This window comes from Anabrus simplex, chromosome 2, assembly GCF_040414725.1.
Source record: "Anabrus simplex isolate iqAnaSimp1 chromosome 2, ASM4041472v1, whole genome shotgun sequence".
Taxonomy (NCBI): domain Eukaryota; kingdom Metazoa; phylum Arthropoda; class Insecta; order Orthoptera; family Tettigoniidae; genus Anabrus; species Anabrus simplex.
In genome coordinates this window covers 170,090,902-170,109,938 of record NC_090266.1, presented here as the reverse complement: position 1 = coordinate 170,109,938, position 19,037 = coordinate 170,090,902, and the positions used below count along the sequence as shown (strand labels likewise).

At 38.7% G+C, this 19,037-nt stretch overlaps 1 protein-coding gene across 5 annotated transcripts in view; it reads left to right on the top strand.

Moving 5' to 3' along the window:
• LOC136863970 (titin) overlaps nucleotides 1-19,037 on the top strand; it is a 348,159-nt gene that overhangs the window by 81,697 nt on the left and 247,425 nt on the right. For all 5 annotated transcript variants that reach the window (XM_067140439.2, XM_067140437.2, XM_067140436.2 and 2 more), the window contains exon 17: nucleotides 7,178-7,231. In XM_067140439.2, the coding sequence (XP_066996540.2) occupies nucleotides 7,178-7,231 (54 nt within the window). The remainder of the gene's footprint in view (nucleotides 1-7,177; nucleotides 7,232-19,037) is intronic.

The window sequence follows — 19,037 nt, the reverse complement described above, 5'->3', positions numbered from 1 at the left end:
TGACATTTTAAAATGAGTGTATCTATATCTCAAAACTTTGAAAGTTTACAGATGTAAAAATTGGTATTTAGAATCTCCTTTAAAAATAAGGAAACACGTATTTTTTGTATTCAGAAAATCCCAATAGGAGGGGTGAAAACGGTAAGAAATGGGGTTGAATGCCTTTAATCAGAATACCGGTACTTATATCTCAGAAACTGAAGATATTACAGACCTGAAAATTGATACTTTTGATCTCTTTTAAAAATAAAGAAACACGTATTTTTTTGTTTTTGGAAAATCCAATTAATGGGAGGGTGAAAAGGGGGGTGAATTTTTAAAAACAGTGCACCTATATCTCAAAACTTTGAAAGTTTACAGATGTAAAAACAGGTATTTGATATCTTCATTAAAAATAAAGAAACACGTATTTTTTTGTTTTCGGAAAATCATAATAGGAGGGGTGAAAAGGGGTGAAAAATTGATTGAATGCCTTTAATGAGGATACTTATATCTCCAAAACTGATGATATTACAGACCTGAAAAGTGGTGTTTGGAATCTCCTTTGAAAATAAAGAAGCACGTATTTTTTTTGTTTCTGGAAAATCCAATTAATTGGGGGGGGGGGGGGTGAAAAGAGGGTGATTTTTTAAAATGAGTATATCTATATCTCAAAACTTTTAAAGTTTATAGATGTAAAAATTGGTATTTAGAATATCCTTTAAAAATAAAGAACCACTTATTTTATTTTCGGAAAATTCAAATAGAAAGGGTGGAAAAGGATGAAAATGGGTTGAATGACTTTAAAGAGGCTACTTATATTTCAGAACCTGAAAATTGGTGTTTGGGATCTCCTTTAAAAATAAAGAAACACGTCTTTTTTTGTTTTTGAAAAACCCAATTAATAGGGGGGGGGGGGTGAAAAAGGGATGAATTTTTAAAATGAGTGTATCTATATCTCAAAACTTTTAAAGTTTATACATGTAAAAATAGGTATTTAGAATCTCCTTTAAAAATAAAGAAATGCGTATTTTTTGGTTTTCGGAAAATCTCAATGGGAAGGGTGGAAAAGGGGGGAAAAAGGGGTTGAATGCCTTTAATGAGGCTACTTATATTTCAGAACCTGGAGATGTTACAGACCTGAAAATTGGTATTTGGGATCTACTTTAAAAATAAAGAAGCAAGTATTTTTTCGTTTTTGGAAAATCCAAATAATGGGGGTGGAAAAGGGGTATGAATTTTTAAAATGAGTGTGTCTACGTCTTAAAACTTTAAAAGTTTACACATGTAAAAATTGGTATTTAGAATCTCCTTTAAAAATAAAGTAACACGTATTTTTTGTTTTCTGTAAATCCCAATGGGAAAGGTGTCAAAGGGTGTAATCCCTTTATGAGGATACATATATCTCAGAAACTGAAGATATTACAGAACTGAAAATTTGTATATGGGATCTCCTTTAAAAATAAGGAAACACAAATTTTTTTGTTTTTGGAAAATCCAATTAATGGCGGTTAAACTGGAGTGACAAATTGGGGCGAATTTTTTGAAAGACTATATCTAAAGAATATCTGAGAAACTTAAAATGTTACAGATGTAAAAAGTGGGTATTTGTAATTTTCTGTAAATGTAAAGAAACATAGGTGATTTGTTTTTCGAAACTCCCCTTAAGGGGAAATAAAAAGGGGTGAAATTTTAAAATGAGAATTTCTACAGTAAATATCAAAAAACTTAGCATGTTACAGAAGTGAAAATGGTATTTTTATCTCTATTAAAACAAAGAAACGTGTATTTTTAGTTTTCGGAAATACCGCTTGGGTGGAAGGGGGGGGGGTGTAAAAATGTTGTCGATTTCTTTTAATTAGGCTACTGATATCTCAAAAATGAAGATGTTACAGACATGAAATTTGATATTTGGAATCTGTTTTAAAAGCAAAGACACACGTATTTTCGGAAAATCCAATGAAGGGGGGGGGGGGTGAAAGAATTGAAAAATTAATTGACTTAATTGTATAAGAATACATACATCTAATAAAAACTAAAATTGTTACACACGTGAAAATTGGTATTTGGCTCTCCTTTAAAAACAAATAAAAACGCGTTTTGAAGGGGAAACCATTTTGGGCGGCGGGAGTGAAAAGGAGTTGAATTCCTTTCATGAGGACACACAAATCAAAAACTGAAGAATTTACGAGTTGTGATAATTGGTATTTAGAAGATCATTTACTATTAAAGAAACAAGTATTTATTGCCGGAAAATTCACCTGCCGGGGGGGTGGGGGGGGCGAGAGGAAGTGGAAAAAGGTGGATCATTTTTATGGGGATACTTATATCTCAAAACGGAAGGTAATAGACGTGAACATTGGTGATTAGAAACTCCTTTAAACATAAAGAAACAGACCTTCTTTTAATTTTTCTTTGGGTGGGGGGGGGGTAAATAAACTTAACGGCGGTGGTGTGTAAAAGGAAGTGAGACCAGTTGATTTTACTGTTCATAATGTACTTATAAGGAGCCTCCGTTGCTCACTCGGCAGCGCGCCGGCCTCTCACAGCTGGGTTCCGTGGTTCAAATCCCGATCACGCCATGTGATATTCGTGCTGGACAAATCGGAGACGGGACAGGTTTTTCTGTGGATACTCCTGTTTTTCCTGTCATCATTCATTCCAGCAACACTGTCGAATATTTAATTTCATTTGTCATTCATCGCTCATTGCCCCAGAGGAGTGCTTCGGCAGCCGCTAGATGGGGCTTTATTCATTCCATTCCTGACCCGGTTGATTGACAGGAAACAGGCTGTAGATTTTCGATGTACTTATTCTGATCATAAACCGATCATTTTTAATCTTTCCTGGGTTCGATTTCAACAGCCATCTTTTCCTTCGGAGAACATTTTTAGATTACAGTAGACTTTCCTGGCATATAAATAAAATTTTTAACACATTTGAAATAAACGATAGGAATGAGATTGACAGTCAAATTATTCACCTCTATAATAAGGTCAATAATGCACGGAAGTATGTCATTCGTATCGCCAGAAATCCCGCACACTTGCCTACGCGCGACAATGGTGCTGGTCACATTGTCAACAATGACAATGGTAGCATATGTAATTTACCGCCAAGTAGCGGTCTTGCATCTTGCTGTGGGGTCCAGAACATCTAATAATAATAATAATAATAATAATAATAATAATAATAACTATGTTCTGGACCGTCGTCAAATTGTGCGGACCACGCTGGAAACGAGTCCTGGCCTGGTAATGACTACGAATACAGTCAAGCCGTGGGTTCAGTACCGCCAAGGCACCCAAGACGACACCACGCCGGATCTCCTTCAGGATTTGATCCATACTAAAATTGCTTATAGGAAAAGATGGCAAAGATTTAGGGACCGAACTGACCGCGTGGAATACCTGGACCTACCTCGGGAAGTACGAAATCGATTGCTGGAAAGAAAGATTGAAAAATGTGAGGAACTTTGCCGTAATCTTTCAGAAAACGAGTCAGATCGCGAATTTTGGCGGATTCTCTCAGAAAAAGAGTCAGATCGCGAATTTCGGAGGATTATATATAAAACGTTAAGCATTTAATTATAAATTTCAGTATAATACCGTAGCGAAGCACGGGTATCTTGCTAGTTTTGCCTATAGGACAATGAGGGAAGCATTAGCGACACTTGGAACAAAAGCAAATGAACTCCCACAGTATGTCCCGCAAAGAAAGGTATTCAATGTGACAACAAAAAAGTACTTGTAAGGTTGTCTGATGGAAACTAATTAAATAAGAACCACAAATACAGAGCAAAACCTAAATCATTCAGTAAATATTCAAAATCTAAGAGATCATGCGTTAGTTCCACCATACAGTGACACTCTAGGCAGAGAACTTCTTCTAATGTTTGACACTAGTCAAAGGATTCTTATTCAGTTTCATAAAACAAACTTAAACATCTGAATAGTGTCAGAAACAGAGGGAATAGTCACTCATCTGGTTATCCAGTTTTGTTTCTTCTGAGTTTGAGAGCTTTAGTATCATGTATGACCTCTGTAAGCATTTATCACAGCCTGGCACCTACATACTTGTACTCTGTACAAGCACTTCACTGAAACTTTCTCGTAATCCACTAGCTGACTCTATTAATAATCACAAATCATATGCATAGACTTCTGGAACTGTGTTTTACTGAACTAGGCGATATTACCCTTTATATGCATATTCAAGGTGAACAGAAAATGCCACACATGGAGGTCGGCATGCGGTTCCTCGTCAAAATTCACGACAAAAGTTTATCTTGTTAAACCTAATCCCACCAATAGGTTTACTAGAAATACGAGTTGAAAAACGAGGCTCTGGCAATGCTGTAACGGCGTGCAGCGTGGCCAAGCACAGGTCACATGAACTCGGCGCTCTGCCAGAGTTGTCTCATTAGCTCAGTGAGACGAGGTAATGCCATAAATGCCGGTTGTGCAGACGCGCTGATGTTCGAATCACGTTCGCGCCAATTTCTTTTTCAGTTTATGTATCAAACTGTATCCAATATACACCTCCACCATGCAATACACTATGTTCTGTCTTACCATTACAGTTACCTTTATCGAAACATACAAACATAATATGAACTTCTTACAGACGTAAACGACCACTTTGTTTCGTCCATGGCACAAATAAAGCCAATACGTAGAACATAATAAAGGATGCAGTAACATCGTCTCTATCCAATGTGGTACAAGGAAACACAATACAGTACAGTAGGTAGGCTACACTGGATTGCCCATTATGCTGCGCACAATAATTCCACAGTCTACGTGTGATGTCCAGTCTTACCTTCACAGAGCTGGTACGTACACTTACGAGCAACATTCAGTTCACAGCAGATGTTCAAAGCGACCACCTTGCATTTGCAAACACTTCGCCACTCGCTGAAGCATACTTTGCCGGACCCTCCGCAACACACCTGCATCCACCATAGCCGATGCAGCATGCACGTGAGCTTTTAGGTCTTGTACATCCATGGGTGGACTACTATAAACATGTTCCTTTTAAGTATCCCCACAAATAAAAATCCAGTGTATTAAGGTCTGGGGAACGTGCAAGCCAGAACATTGGACCTCCACGACCAATCCATTTCCCCTGGAAACGCTTCATTTAACCAGTTACGCACAGTCATTCCAAAGTGTGGCGGTGCAGCATCATGCTGAAACCATAGCTGGCGCCAAACACCAAGTGCAACGTTTTCTAAAGCGTCATAGGCACATTATTGCCCAGAAACATATGATAGTGGGGCACATTCAACTTGTCCGGCAATAGGTAAGGGCCTAAAAGCACTCCTCCCATGATTCCAGCCCACAGGTTTATGCCAAAGCGTGCCTGAAAGCCACGTTCACGAGTGACATATGGGTTGTGGTCAGACCAATAATGGCTGTTGTGATGGTTGAAAATACCTTACCGAGTGAAGCTACATTCGTCACTCCACATCACATTCTTTAAGAAATGTTCATTATCTTCAACTTGTTGCAAAAGCCATTCACAGAATGGTATTCATTAAATGCGGTCTTCTGGCCGCTGGTGTTGAGTTAATGTGTAATGATATGGATGCAGTTTTTCATCGTGCAACATGTCAACAACCAGTGTTTGAGATACCTGGAACTGCCTTGCAATATCACGGGTACTTTGCCGAGGTGATTGGTGGACGACTTCAAGAATGTCATCCTCTGTTTGTGGAGTACGTCTAGTCCTTGGACGACCTCTGTCCACTACTTGTGGATGAAGATTACCGGTTTTCCGCAGGCGTTGCTCAAGGCGAAGAAAAACATTTTTATCGGGATGGTGCCTTTGAGGTACCATGCTGCATGCTCACGAGCAGCAGCAGAAGCTTGGTTATTGGATGCACCCAACACTAAAAGCATATCGACGTATTCGCCGTTTGTGTACTCCATCAAGAAGCCGCCCTACATGCACTTGACAGGACCAATTATGGTTGTCCACTGCGTGGTTAGTCGACTCATGCATTCAGATGAATGGATCACGCTGTCATGTTTTCAACTATTGTCCTGTGACAACAGGATGTCATGCTTAAAAACGCAGTTACATGACGGGAACTAGGAACCTGACGTCACACACACAAAAGAAAAAAAACAACCTGACGTTGATTCGAGCCATAGCTCCATGGTGCATGTGGGCTTGATAACCCAGCCGTCTACTCGGTGAGCTGCGGCAGCGGGTACAGTAGAGCGGGATGATGCACGTTTCTCTATTACATTCCGATGCACTGCAGGATGTGACAGTGTTGCCAGCTTCTCGTTTTCGACTTGTTTTCCAACAGCACCAGATCCAATTTGGCTATATAAAACTTTGCCTTGCAATGGCATGAGGAATCGTATGCCGACCTCCAAGTGCAGCATTTTTTGTTCACCCTGTATTTATGGCAAAACACTGAATTAATAATAATAATAATAATAATGTTAATTGCTTTACGTCCCACTAACTACTCTTTTACGGTTTTCGGAGACGCCGAGGTGCTGGAATTTAGTCCCGCAGGAGTTCTTTTACGTGCCAGTAAATCTACCAACACGAGGCTGTCGTATTTGAGCACCTTCAAATACCACCGGACTGAGCCAGGATCGAACCTGCCAAGTTGGGGTCAGAAGGCCAGCGCCTCAACCGTCAAACACTGAATTCATCGTACAACTTTTAATAAATGTACTATCAGAACTTGTGTGTTTAGATGCTTTTAAGATAAATGATGTATTATAGCATTACTCGGCAACACTGGATGGCATAATTTGTTGTTGCTGTTGGTTATCCATGCTTGGATAACTGCACTTAATGAATCAGGACTGTAAAATAATAATAATAATAATAATAATAATAATAATAATAATAATAATTTCCTTTCTGAAGTGACTTTTCATCTAACAAAGTTTCCAGGTGGTGTTTTTCTTTAAAAAAATCCAAGTTTCATTCATAAATTCTTGTTTCATTCCATTTCTTCTCTTGTCCTTTCTGACATTTAAATCTAGCAATTTAATTAGAGGCATAGCAAGAGTATGTATGGAACACATATTAATTGATTAATTGATAAATCAGTAGAATGATCTTCTTTGCAAATTCCTTGTATTGTTGAAGTATGAGTTATATATCTTGTTGAGTTTTAGAATAATATTTTCTCATGTTTCCTCTTTGCATTTATGTTTCATTACAGAGAAAAGGAAGACAAGAAAGAAGATTAGACAGAAGAATGAGGCTGAAACAGAAGGTTTGAATAATCTTGATAGCTTTAGATCCTTATGAAGTTAAAGTTGAGCTGCATCCCTGAGAACATATATTTGTATACATTGATCATGGATAAGAGAAATATGGAACATTGAAATGTACCATAAGAAGTAGGACTTTTGATAAGATTTGAATCATCATCCAAGATCAGTAAGACAAAAATTACTTTGTTGTCTTACTTAAACATTGTGTCAAAATGATACCTTGCATGTACTTTAAGTGCAAATCTTGACACAAATCTGGTGGTGAGAAGAACAATGTGATAAAATTTTCCTAGGTACAATGTCCCATTTTTATTTGTTTCCAAAGAATGGGATAACTTTTGACACAAATTTGACATTATTGTTTCTATAAGTCAAGTGTCATGGACATGAACAGTAACAGGCTTAACCACCTATCTGAAGATTCATATGTAGTGTCTTAAAGGGATGATCTTAAATCTTCAGTTTATATTTTTATTATATATGTCTAACACTAAAATGTTTTAAGAGCTGAAGACGGATGAAAAAATGTCTGACAGTACAGTACATTTCTTCCATTTGGTTTACAGGATGTTTGGAAAATTAGATGGATGTGTCCCTCTATTACTCAAAAGTAGTGTAATTTTTGACTGTTGCAAAATAACAGATTGTGAAAAGAATATTTTCTGTTCTGTGAAGAGGGGGCCGACTGGAACTCCTATACATTCCAGACATTTTGTCTACAACTACAGTAGACATCTTCAGCGACATAACTGCCTTGTACACTATTTTACCATCTGTTTTATGTCGCTCCGACACAGATAGGTCTTATTGTAATGGTGGGATAGGAAAGGGCTAAGGGTGGGAAGGAAGCAACCGTGACCTCAATTAAGATACAGCCCCCGCATTTGCCTGGTGTGAAAATGTGAAACCACAGAAAACCATCTTCAGGGCTGCCGACATTAGGGTTCGAACCCACTATCTCCTGAATGCAAGCTGATAGCTACGTGATGCAAACCACACAGCCACTTGCTCGGTTGCCTTGTTATAGTGAAAGCCATGTCTTTTCAGTTTTGACTTCGATAATCTATAACTGTGAGATTTTCAGTCTGTCAAAACGAATGCAGGTTAAATAAAATTAGAAAAGCACCTGAAAAAATAAAGCATTTAATAACAGATTATACACTGATCAGTCAGAACATTATGACCACCTACCTACTATTGATATAAACCCGTCCAGGCGATAGCAGCGTCACCTGACGAGAAATGACTGCTAGTTAGGCACACGCATGGTGCATGTAGTATCAGTGAGCATGCTGTCTGTGTGTAGAATGGGGTGGCCACCCTTCGTTACAGATGTCGGACGTTGTAAACTGGGCAGACTGGTAAAACAGGACAGGCGGCGAACTGTGGCAGAACTAACATCAGACTTTAATGCTGGGGAGAGTGCAAGTGTGTCTGAACACACAGTGCACCGAACACTCCTAAGGATGAATCTCCGCAGCCGACAACCCATACATGTGCCAATGTTAACACCACAACATCGGCAACTATGACTGATATGGGCATGTGACCATCGTCACTGGACGTTGGCGCAGTGGCAGAGCGTTGCATGGTCTGATGAATCCCGACACCTTCTTCACCATGCCAATGGGAGGGTGTGAATCCATCATCTTCCAGGGGAACAGCTCCTTGACACCTGTACTGCGGGCAGAGACAAGTTGGCGGCAGCTCAATTATGCTCTTGGGAACATTCCTGTAGGCAGTCATGGGTCCAGTGGAGCTCGTGCAAGGCACCATGAGGGCCGAGAAGTATCATGCACTGGTTGCAGACCACATACACCCCTTCATGACGATCATGTTTCCCAACAGTAGTGGCATCTTTCCACAAGATAATGCGCCATGTCATGTGACCAGGAGTGTGATGGAGTGGTTCGAGGAACACAGTAGTGAGTTGCAATTGATGTGCTGGACCCCCAACTCACCAGATCTTAACCCGATCGAGCACATCTGGGATGTGATTTAACGTGGCATCAGAGCTCATCGTCCCACTCCTCGGAATTTACAGGAATTAGATGACTTGTGTGTGCAGATGTGATGCCAACCCCCTCCAGCAACTTACCAAGGCCTCATTGCTTCCATGCCAAGACGCGTCGCCACTGTTATCCGTGCCAAAGGTGGACGTACCGGCTATTATGTAGGTGGTCATAATGTTCTGGCTGATCAGTGTACCTGAAAACTGCATAATCTTGTAAAAATCATTTATAACAGATTATACCTGAAATATATATAGATTGTCATAAATTGTTGCCTTGGTCGAAGTTCCCTTTGCATCATACAGATAGCAGTTACATTGATGGCTAGAAATTGAGGTGGTGCAGGTTTCCTATTGGTTCAGGTCATAGGTTGATCATAGTCCAGGTTCTGATTCATTCGACCTTGACACCTCTTCGCAAAGTAGGTTGCAGTTTGACAGCATGTGGTGGGTGGGTCCGAATACGAAGGCTGGATGATGGTTAGTTTGCTGTAAGCAAGTTGCTTATTTATTAGATCGCACTTGGTACCCAGCCTGGTGATTGTATCCCACTGTGCCTGTGACAGCTGGTTGGCTGATTGGTTGGTCCCTCATCCACTAACTAGTCCACTCTGAACACCGCAGCAGGTAACTAACTACCTCTTTGGATTCAAGATAGAGGGCCAGTGTCTGGATCCCAAGATCATGGCTCTAACCTGATGAGGGTAGTTTGAAGAGTAGAAAGAAGTTTATGTAGCATTCCATATCATATGACATCAGCATGTAAATGATCTCTGGCAATAATTAATCTAATGGGTTGCTCAATAGAGTTCCACTTTCGGTGCAATCTGATAAAGTAAATCTGGGCATTGAAATTGACATGCAAGCAGCTTAAATGCCATAAAATCAAAATGCCTGCTCATGGTAGCTAAGGCTAGAGATCATCATCATCATCATCTTCATCAACACAGTAGATGACTGGATTGTGCTTGGCACTCTGTTGTTCAATTGGTCCTTGGTAGGAAGGCTGGTAACTGGTCTGTAGCAGGTGTAGTTGGCTGGCTTGCGTCCAGTGATAGACAATGCTAGATATCAATTTTTGTTCAGTTGCATATCTTCATCTCTTATTTTGAAATAATTTGGTTACTTGCATATTTCCATCATTTCCTAGTGTAATTGGTCATAGAAAGTGGGTAGTCGTGGAAAGGACGTCTATGTTCTGAAATTCAGTCCTATGAGTTCTGTGCGGTTGACCCTGCAGCAGTTCCTCTTTAGTTCATTAAAGCTGGTGTTGATTCTTCTCTGTATAGTATCTAAACATATTGCACCGTGGGATTAAGGGATCCTGTGAACCCCTGCAGATGAGACATCTCTTGGATCCATGACAGAATACAGCATGTTCCAGAGCTGCGGCATTTCTGTGTTGTTGGTATGAAAATTGTGGCAGTTCAGTGGTCTTCCTATAGGGTCTGTCATGTTCTTAAGTTATGAGAGGAATGTGGTTTATAATCAGAATTGCATTTCAGAGATATCTTGGTGACGTGTGAAAGAGAATGAGGATGCTGTGCTAGGTGCAAATGAGTATATTTTTTTGGAATCTAGCAATTGTGCCCATTGACAAGTGAGTTTTTGTACATTTGCAGCAGTAATGCCATCTAGTGGAGATCAGTGGTAGTAGAAGATGTAAAATATACCTACATTGACAGACTATTATTAATATGCAGAACGAATAGAAGAACTAGTGTCAACACTATTTGAGTTTCAGCACGCAACTGCTGCATGGTGCCAGTGCAGGCTAGAGGGAAAAATCATACCACATTCCACTGCCAGCTATTCTTGTATTCAACCAAACATAATACTGTACTGTTAATACCTAATTTACAAACTTTATGATCAAGAATGCATAATCAATATTTTCCATCACCCCTGACTTTCACTGAAAGCCTTCCAGAAAAGAAATATGATAGAAGATGAAAATTACAAATCAGTGGGTGGTTCAGAACTGTTCGAACTGAATAGAACAGGATATTATGCTTGAAAATACATTTTCTTTCCTAAGAACTGTTTATTAGAGAATATGTTCTGTTTTTAGCAGTATTGGTGACCAGGATAACCAAAAGTCGGGTGTGGCACTGTGTAACCAGCTGAATTTGGTGTCGCAACAGTTTGCGTACTGTATAAATTTTACAGAAGTCCAGAGAATGAATTTGATCTTCAGATCATTAGGTAACAAGGTGAAGCGTGGGCCACTTTCTTAAGCTTTACACAGTGATGTGATATTTGTCTGCCTACCAGATGTCCCTGTCAGGCGAAGTACACTCTTTAACCATAAGCGAGTGGTTGTACTTCTTTATCTAGTCTGTCACTACACTCCCTTCCTGCCCTTTTTCCATGCACTGCCTTGGAAAAATCCTCTAGAATCTGTCAATGAACTTCAGGTAGGTCCACTAACTAGTTTGTTCTTTATTTTACAGCAGTATTGGTCATTGTTAAACTGGGAAACTCTTTTAAAGGAGTTTGTTAACTTTAGTTTCAAAATACATGCTAGGGATTTCATACAGAACTGAATTAAAATAAAATGCCATCAGCAGGTGTCCACTGCTTTTGAAAGTTTATGAGCAGACTTATCAGATTTCCGAACTTCAAAGTCTCTCTAGTTTATTTGCCCTGAAAAAGAATCGATACTTCAAGTAATGAAGTCCTTTCGTCTTAATGGACTGAAAAACTATCTAATGCTGGGTATTTTATTGTATCCCATTCTACAATCTGGAATGAAATACAACTGTATAATTATTATTAAACAAACACTTATAACACTCGTAATCCTCGATATCATGCACAAGGAACATTACTGACGCTGTATTTGTCTTTTGACATGGATGGAAACACGGTTAAACATACTTCACACCTACATCTCGTGTACTAACTTACTACACGTGTTTTTTGTTGGACAATATTGGTCGCAGCGCTCACTGGTGGGGTGACCCACTAGCCACCACGGATAAGGGAGGGATTGATGACTTTATTTCCTTCTACTGATTATGTCTGTGTCTCAAGTGCATTGTGAGGTGTCTGATAATTGGTATATTGTGGTGGATATGGTAGTGTGAGTCAAAAAAACAACAACATGGTGCTACAGCCTTTATGGGCCTTGGCCTACCAGGTGACCATTGCTCAGCCTGAAAGTCTGCAGATTATGAGGTGATGCGTGCTCAGCTCAAAAAATCCTCTTACCTGTTATTCTTGGCTTTCTAGACCAGAGTACTTTTGTGTGTGTGTGTGCGTGCATGCACACTCTTACTGTAAGGGCTAGAATTTGAGTTCGTGCTCCGGGACTTGAAATAAGGTACTATCAAAGCATTTTCCTGGGAATTGTGGTACACTGGGAAAAAATCACACTTAGTGCAGCCACATCATTAATGATTAATATTTATACTTTTCAAAGCGATTTTCTCAGCTATGTCAGTATTGGTTTATTGTATCACAAAGTGAGATGAACAAAAAATGTTCATGATATTCTTTCTTATATCATTTGTTTTATGGGCTCCTCTTTCTTGTAGAAAAATTAACTGATTTGGAAATATGGCCAGAAACAAAAACCATTCACGACCTCGCTGTAAACATCTCTGCCCCTATTACAGTACTTAGATTACATTATATTACAGTAGATTACAGTAGATTACATTACATTAGTTACATGATTGGGATTACCTGAAATTAAATTCAAAATGATAGAAAGTAAGGTCTTCTCCATACAGGAAATTTCATTACGGGATTAATTTATCTCCCAATTCATGCCAGTAGTGTATCGTGTTTAATATCAGTGAACACATTATGGCTATTAGTGATTCTCCTGGATATAGATTGTGCAGATTTTGGGACAGTACATTATTTCAAGCCTGGAGACAACTATTAATATCTTGCTCAAATAATTACAGGTACACATGGTTAGAGGCACATAACATTGGTTGTTAGGGAAGTCCTGCTCACCAAGTGTAGGAGGCTAATGATCAAACTGGGTAACTTGACTATGCTGTAAGGGATCTTTAGCTGTACATTTGCTGATGATAGGTTCAAACTCTGACGACTCATTTCTACTTCAGTCAAATGCTGAGAGTGTACCTTCAATACAGCCACAGCTTCTTCCTTCTCAGTCCTCATCCTTTCTCTTCCCATTGTCACCAAAACTCTGTATGCGTTGATGCGGTGTTAAATTGCCAGCTGAATCAGAGATGGCTGTACACCACTAAAACAAGTTAAATCACAATAACAACCCTATAGATAGGACATTCACTTTTCAAAGGGCAGTATTTTTAACTTATGTTTATAACATATATTTCTTGTCAACTACAGCTATCTTAGTTGCAAGGAAGTTTTAGTATTACTTGAAGGAAGAGAAATCTGAAACAATATTTTTTCAAAGATTTATGCATGGTTCATCTCCTGGTTTGGTGGAGCAAATCTTATCTCATCTCTTATGTAAGCACAAGCCTGTGTGCGACAATCCTATACTCATTTAAGAATCAAACTTTCTATCTCTTCCAGAAATATTTCTCATCTTTTTTGAACTTCATCTGTTTGAAAACCAAGGAACGGCATTGTACCAACTATATAACTTAACATTTCTTATTGTAACGTGTTGGTGTGTTGCAGGGTAGTATATTCCATGATGCCTGACATTGTATCATTTGACATTTACTTCTGATGAAATGTGCTTTTTGTTGTAATGTAGATCATGTTAGTTCTCACAACCCTAGGATCACTTCATCCTAATTTTAGTGATATATATACATTGAGTGGTCCAAGGTCATGCGAAGACACTGAGTGTGATGTTAATAAGGAGTTGCTCCTCTGTGAGCCCTCAAAATGGCAGCAATACGGCGAGGCATCGAATGTACATGGTGTTGGAATCGGACCCACACATCTTGCACCGCTACCCACAATTGGTCTTGTGTAGTTGGTACGGGGTTCATCGAGTGTATACCAGAATCGACAGCATCTCATAAATGCTCGATTGCATTAAGATTGGGGGATCTGGAGGGCCCCAATCCATGGTCGTTACTTCACTGGAGTGCTCCTCCATCCACCTGTGTGCCACCACAGAGCGGTGACATGGGGCATTGTCCTGTTGAAACATGGCATCTATATCAGGGTACTCTAGGACCAGAAAGGGCTGCAGATGGTCTAAAGAATGTCCACATAATGTGCACCTGTCAGTGCTCTCTGCAGCCAGACAATGGGGCCTAATTGCAATCACGAGAATGCTGCCCAGACCAGAACTGAGCCACCTCCCGCCTGGACACAACCTTGTTGACACGCAGGATCCACAGCTTCTTGGGGCATGCCCATCAGCTCAATACAACTGGAACCGAGGTTCATTGGACCATACCACATGCCGCCACTGTTCCATGGTTCATTGTCGATGTTCTCGGGCCCATGCATGTCATTGAGCTCTGTGTCGAGGTGTCAGCAAAGGGCACAAGTTGGTTGTCCGCTAGTGAAGCCTATGTGGTGCAGTCGCCTCCTTATAGTACTGGTAGAAATGGGTTCCTAGCTCCCAACATTCAACTGGGCAGTGATCTGATTCACATTAGCCCATCGAGCGCCCAGTAGGGTTCTGCGGAGGCGACGTGATGTCCGTTCGATAAGAACCTCTGGTCTTCCCTTGCAGCAGTTTACGTGGGTGGTAACATTCTCTCTGCGATATTGAAGATCCAGTCTCGATGATGTTGACCTCAGAAACTTGAATTCACGTGTAATCTCCGCAATGCCATGACTCGTGCTGTGCGCCGATGATCATCCCACATTCAAAGTCAGTTAACTCGTGTTGTGTTGCCATCTTCATGACACTTGTATCTGTGCCAGACTGCTCAGCTACGCCGCAGCTAGCCACAGTGCTCAGGAGTCATATATGGCACATTTTAAAAATGGGACACCCCTTCCCATGAATTTTTGCCAAGAGAGAGAGAGAGAGTGCGCGTGCGTGTGTGTGTGTGTGTGAAATTTATAACCATCATTGTCTTAGCAGTAATATGGAAACAATTCCAATTGTTTACTTTTTTCATAGGCAACCTCAGGAAAATGCAATGAGAAGCAGTGAAATATCATGAAATATCCATAGCCCTATAAATGTGGGATAATTATTATTTAAACTTGGAGTAATAAAACTCTCCTTTTACACAAGGATAAACTCCACCTAGGAAAATGTACAGGGTTTTTATGTTATAACTGCAGCAGCAGTATCACTCAAGCCATGGCAACTTGCTGCATTGACACTGGTCCACTGGCCATTAAAATATGCACTGAATCTGTGTGCTATTCAGTGTCAAATAACAGTCATAGGAAGTTATTACTGGTGAAACTAAGAGACTAAAACCTATCCAGCACCGAAGGAAATGCTCCACTCTCAAACATATTTGGTACCTCCTAAATGGGTTTACAGACACTCGAACCGTTTAGTTGCTTTTAGATAAATGAAAGTGAGACATTAGCCTGTATGACAATATATGACAGAAATATAGAGCGGCTTCCTTCCAAGAGAGCTTGTACTTCATTAAGCTTCTCCTCCATTAACACAGTCTGTCTCCTGTTTTACTTTTTGTTACGAACAGACCCGGTGGTGTGGTACTTCTTCACTGTACTGCATTCCTACTTGGAAGACGGATATGAGAAAATCAGCTAAGAAATTGAAACTGTTAGTCCTTGACAGAAAAATATTTTGCATAGTACACCACAGTGTAAACACATCATTCTAATGCAAATATTATTTTTTAAGCAACACTGAACTAACATACACAGAATCTACACTTCCATACTCAACACTAGAACGACGGTAACAATACTAAACTCTTGCCAGACTCAATAAGGCAACTTCATTCATTAGTCTCTCATATTAACAATACACCACCGTGGTCATTTTACCAGCCTGAGGTTGTAGATAAATCTGCTACCCTTGCTGCGCATGGTGAGGCCTACCTTGCCCAATTTTTAAGTGAAACCCTGTATTTTGTCATAGTAGTTATTATTGTTAGAATACAATTTCGTTGTTCAGTGAGACTGCTAACATATTTCCTTGCAGAATAAGTCATGTTCTTTGCATTAATATAGCAAGTGGAATTTATATCAAAATTGAAAATGTTCTGCATTCAGTTAGAAAATTTTGAACATATAAATGGCTTGTATACAAGTATGTGTTTTTTGGGATATTCAGGGTGAGTCTCTCTTGCATGGCAAAAAGGCAAGGAGATGATAAGGAAGAAGATTTAGAAGTCCAATTCACTATTGTTTTTGTATAACTGTATGCAGTTAAGGGAGCAATTGCATATCCAGGTCTGCATCTTATGATGTTAGAGCAACTGTCATTCCTTAGTAACACTCGTAACATACGCAATTTGCAATTTAAGTGTAAATATCAATAGTGTGAGTGAACTAGGGCTTCTCACTCTGCAATCTGCGGGCATAGTGTTTGTTGATTAGTGCATCTTTTGTAACAGTGACTACACTGAGTGGGGTGAGAAACAATGTCAGCAGTATTGGGATAGTTTTCACAGCAGTCATTAGTGAGTGGACCTGTTTCTTTTGCTGGAGGCAATGCAATATGATACATGTTCTCCTTCTACTTTGATAAACTCTAATTAATAAACAGTAATAGTGTGTTGGACCATATTTCTTGGCTTACCACCCCACTTATCATTACTCCAGACACCTCGCTGCTTTTTGCCATGGAGGAGAGACTCACTCTGCATATGAAATTCAGTGACTATACCATTTTCTTTCATTTGCTAATACCAACATTTGTATGAGACCTTAATGATATTTTCCACTAGGTTTCAAATATTTCTAATATATTTTTCTAACACTGTAATGAGAAACTGCCTTACAAGAATATTATTTGCTGAGATTTAGATGCCTTTGGCCACAATCATTTAACTTCTATATTTTTACATTTCTTAAGAACCATGTATGGCAGTTAAAGAAATTATTCTTTTTTTCCCTTCCTATGTTCTCAATATAATATCTTCCACTTCATTTTGAGTAGCTATGTAGCATATGCTAATAGAAGATGGTACTTTAAATTTGTCAATTGTGTGAGAAAAAAAATATTTATAAAATATGGAATATTTTATAATGAATGGTATGAGTTTCAAAGATTTAGGATTTATCTGAGTTAGTTATGTGTAGATTATGTTTCTATTGTAGATTAGTATAGCTGTTGAAATACTGATCACTTGACTAACAATTTAGAAATTAGTTTATGTTATCCTAATTCATGTCTAGTTCATGCAACTGACATAAATGTATTAGTTAGTACAGTGCTTCTGATAGATTAGCGCACATTAGAAAATGCAGCTAGTAGAGATGTTATGCAGTTGTGTCTTACTCAAAGGTTAAAGTGTGACTACTATTTATTACCTTACTTCTGTGTACCTTTTTTTCCAGTTTCAAGTTTCTCTTGTAGTTAATCTACAACTTTTGTTATATAGATTTCTGGTTTGACCTCTGTAACACAAACATTTCACACTGACTGTTATAACTCTTAGAACACTACATTTTCTTCATAGCTCTATGGTTGCTGATTGGCCGATAGCTTTGCTTTTCCATTACCTGACACATACAGTTTCTCTCATTTTGAAGTCATTAATGTGATTTAGATTTTCATATTATAACAGTATTTCAGAATAATATTGTAAAAGGCCTTTGTTGTAAATAACACTTAAAAATAGTAACATGTATGTGATCATGCTAAGATCAGTTTACTCATTTTGTCTTTATCTTTTCATTTGAAATCCTTGCATTCAATGTACAAATTCTTTTAATGTTCATAAGCTTCTATCCTTTTACTAATAACAAATCTGCTTAAAATGCTTTTAAATGGTTGTGTGTATTTGCTTTCATTACAGATAACATATCACAATTCTCCTTTCCTTTATTCCTTGAATTACTTTAAAGCTTTCATCTTATTATTGGAGAAAGAAGATTCTTGTTACATTTTCATGCTAAACGTTAAGAGTTTTAAACTAAAATGAAATTATACCTGAACAGTTTAAAATGTCTAATTGATATAGCATATTTAGAATATGATCAGCTGTCTCTGTTGCTAGAAATAACCTTTTTAATGATTATGCCTCTGGAGCTGCATAGCGTTTATTTACATGAGTACCACAACTTTTGAAAATTAAAAGAAAACATTGACACATTATAGGGAAAGAAACTTAAAAAATTGTGGGTCAATATTGTTTAAAATTCATGTTAGGTGCTTTTCTTGAGGTACAAGTTTAAGTCAGGATCTAGAGTAGTGTCAGAATTCTTTGAGATTTATCGACTTTTGCCTCATAATGCATAAGAGCTTTCAGTTGATTATGCTTTTCAAGAGAAAAACATATACTTCATGATCCCAGTCAGTCTTAATTTAGTGGTAATGGTAGATTCATAGTTTTAGAATCCTTTTTCCTGCTAAGGAAAAATCAAGAACTGTGTGAACAACAGAAATGGGAATAACATCCTTAGATCCTCTTTTTGTTATCTTGGCAATATCTACCATTATAGAAAGCAAAATTTTAAAAATGGCCTTCTTTAATTTTTTTGTGTAGCTCAGCAATTTGTACAGCGTAAGTGATGAGGATTTAATGACATACATACATACATACATACATACATACATACATACATACATACATACATACATACATCTTCATTATAGACTGCTATGCCTTTCAGTGCTCAGTCTGCAGGCCCCTGTGAATTTAGTGAACACATCACTATCCTCTGTTTGTAACTAGCCCTTTGGCCTTCTTTAGTCCCATACCTTTTATTTT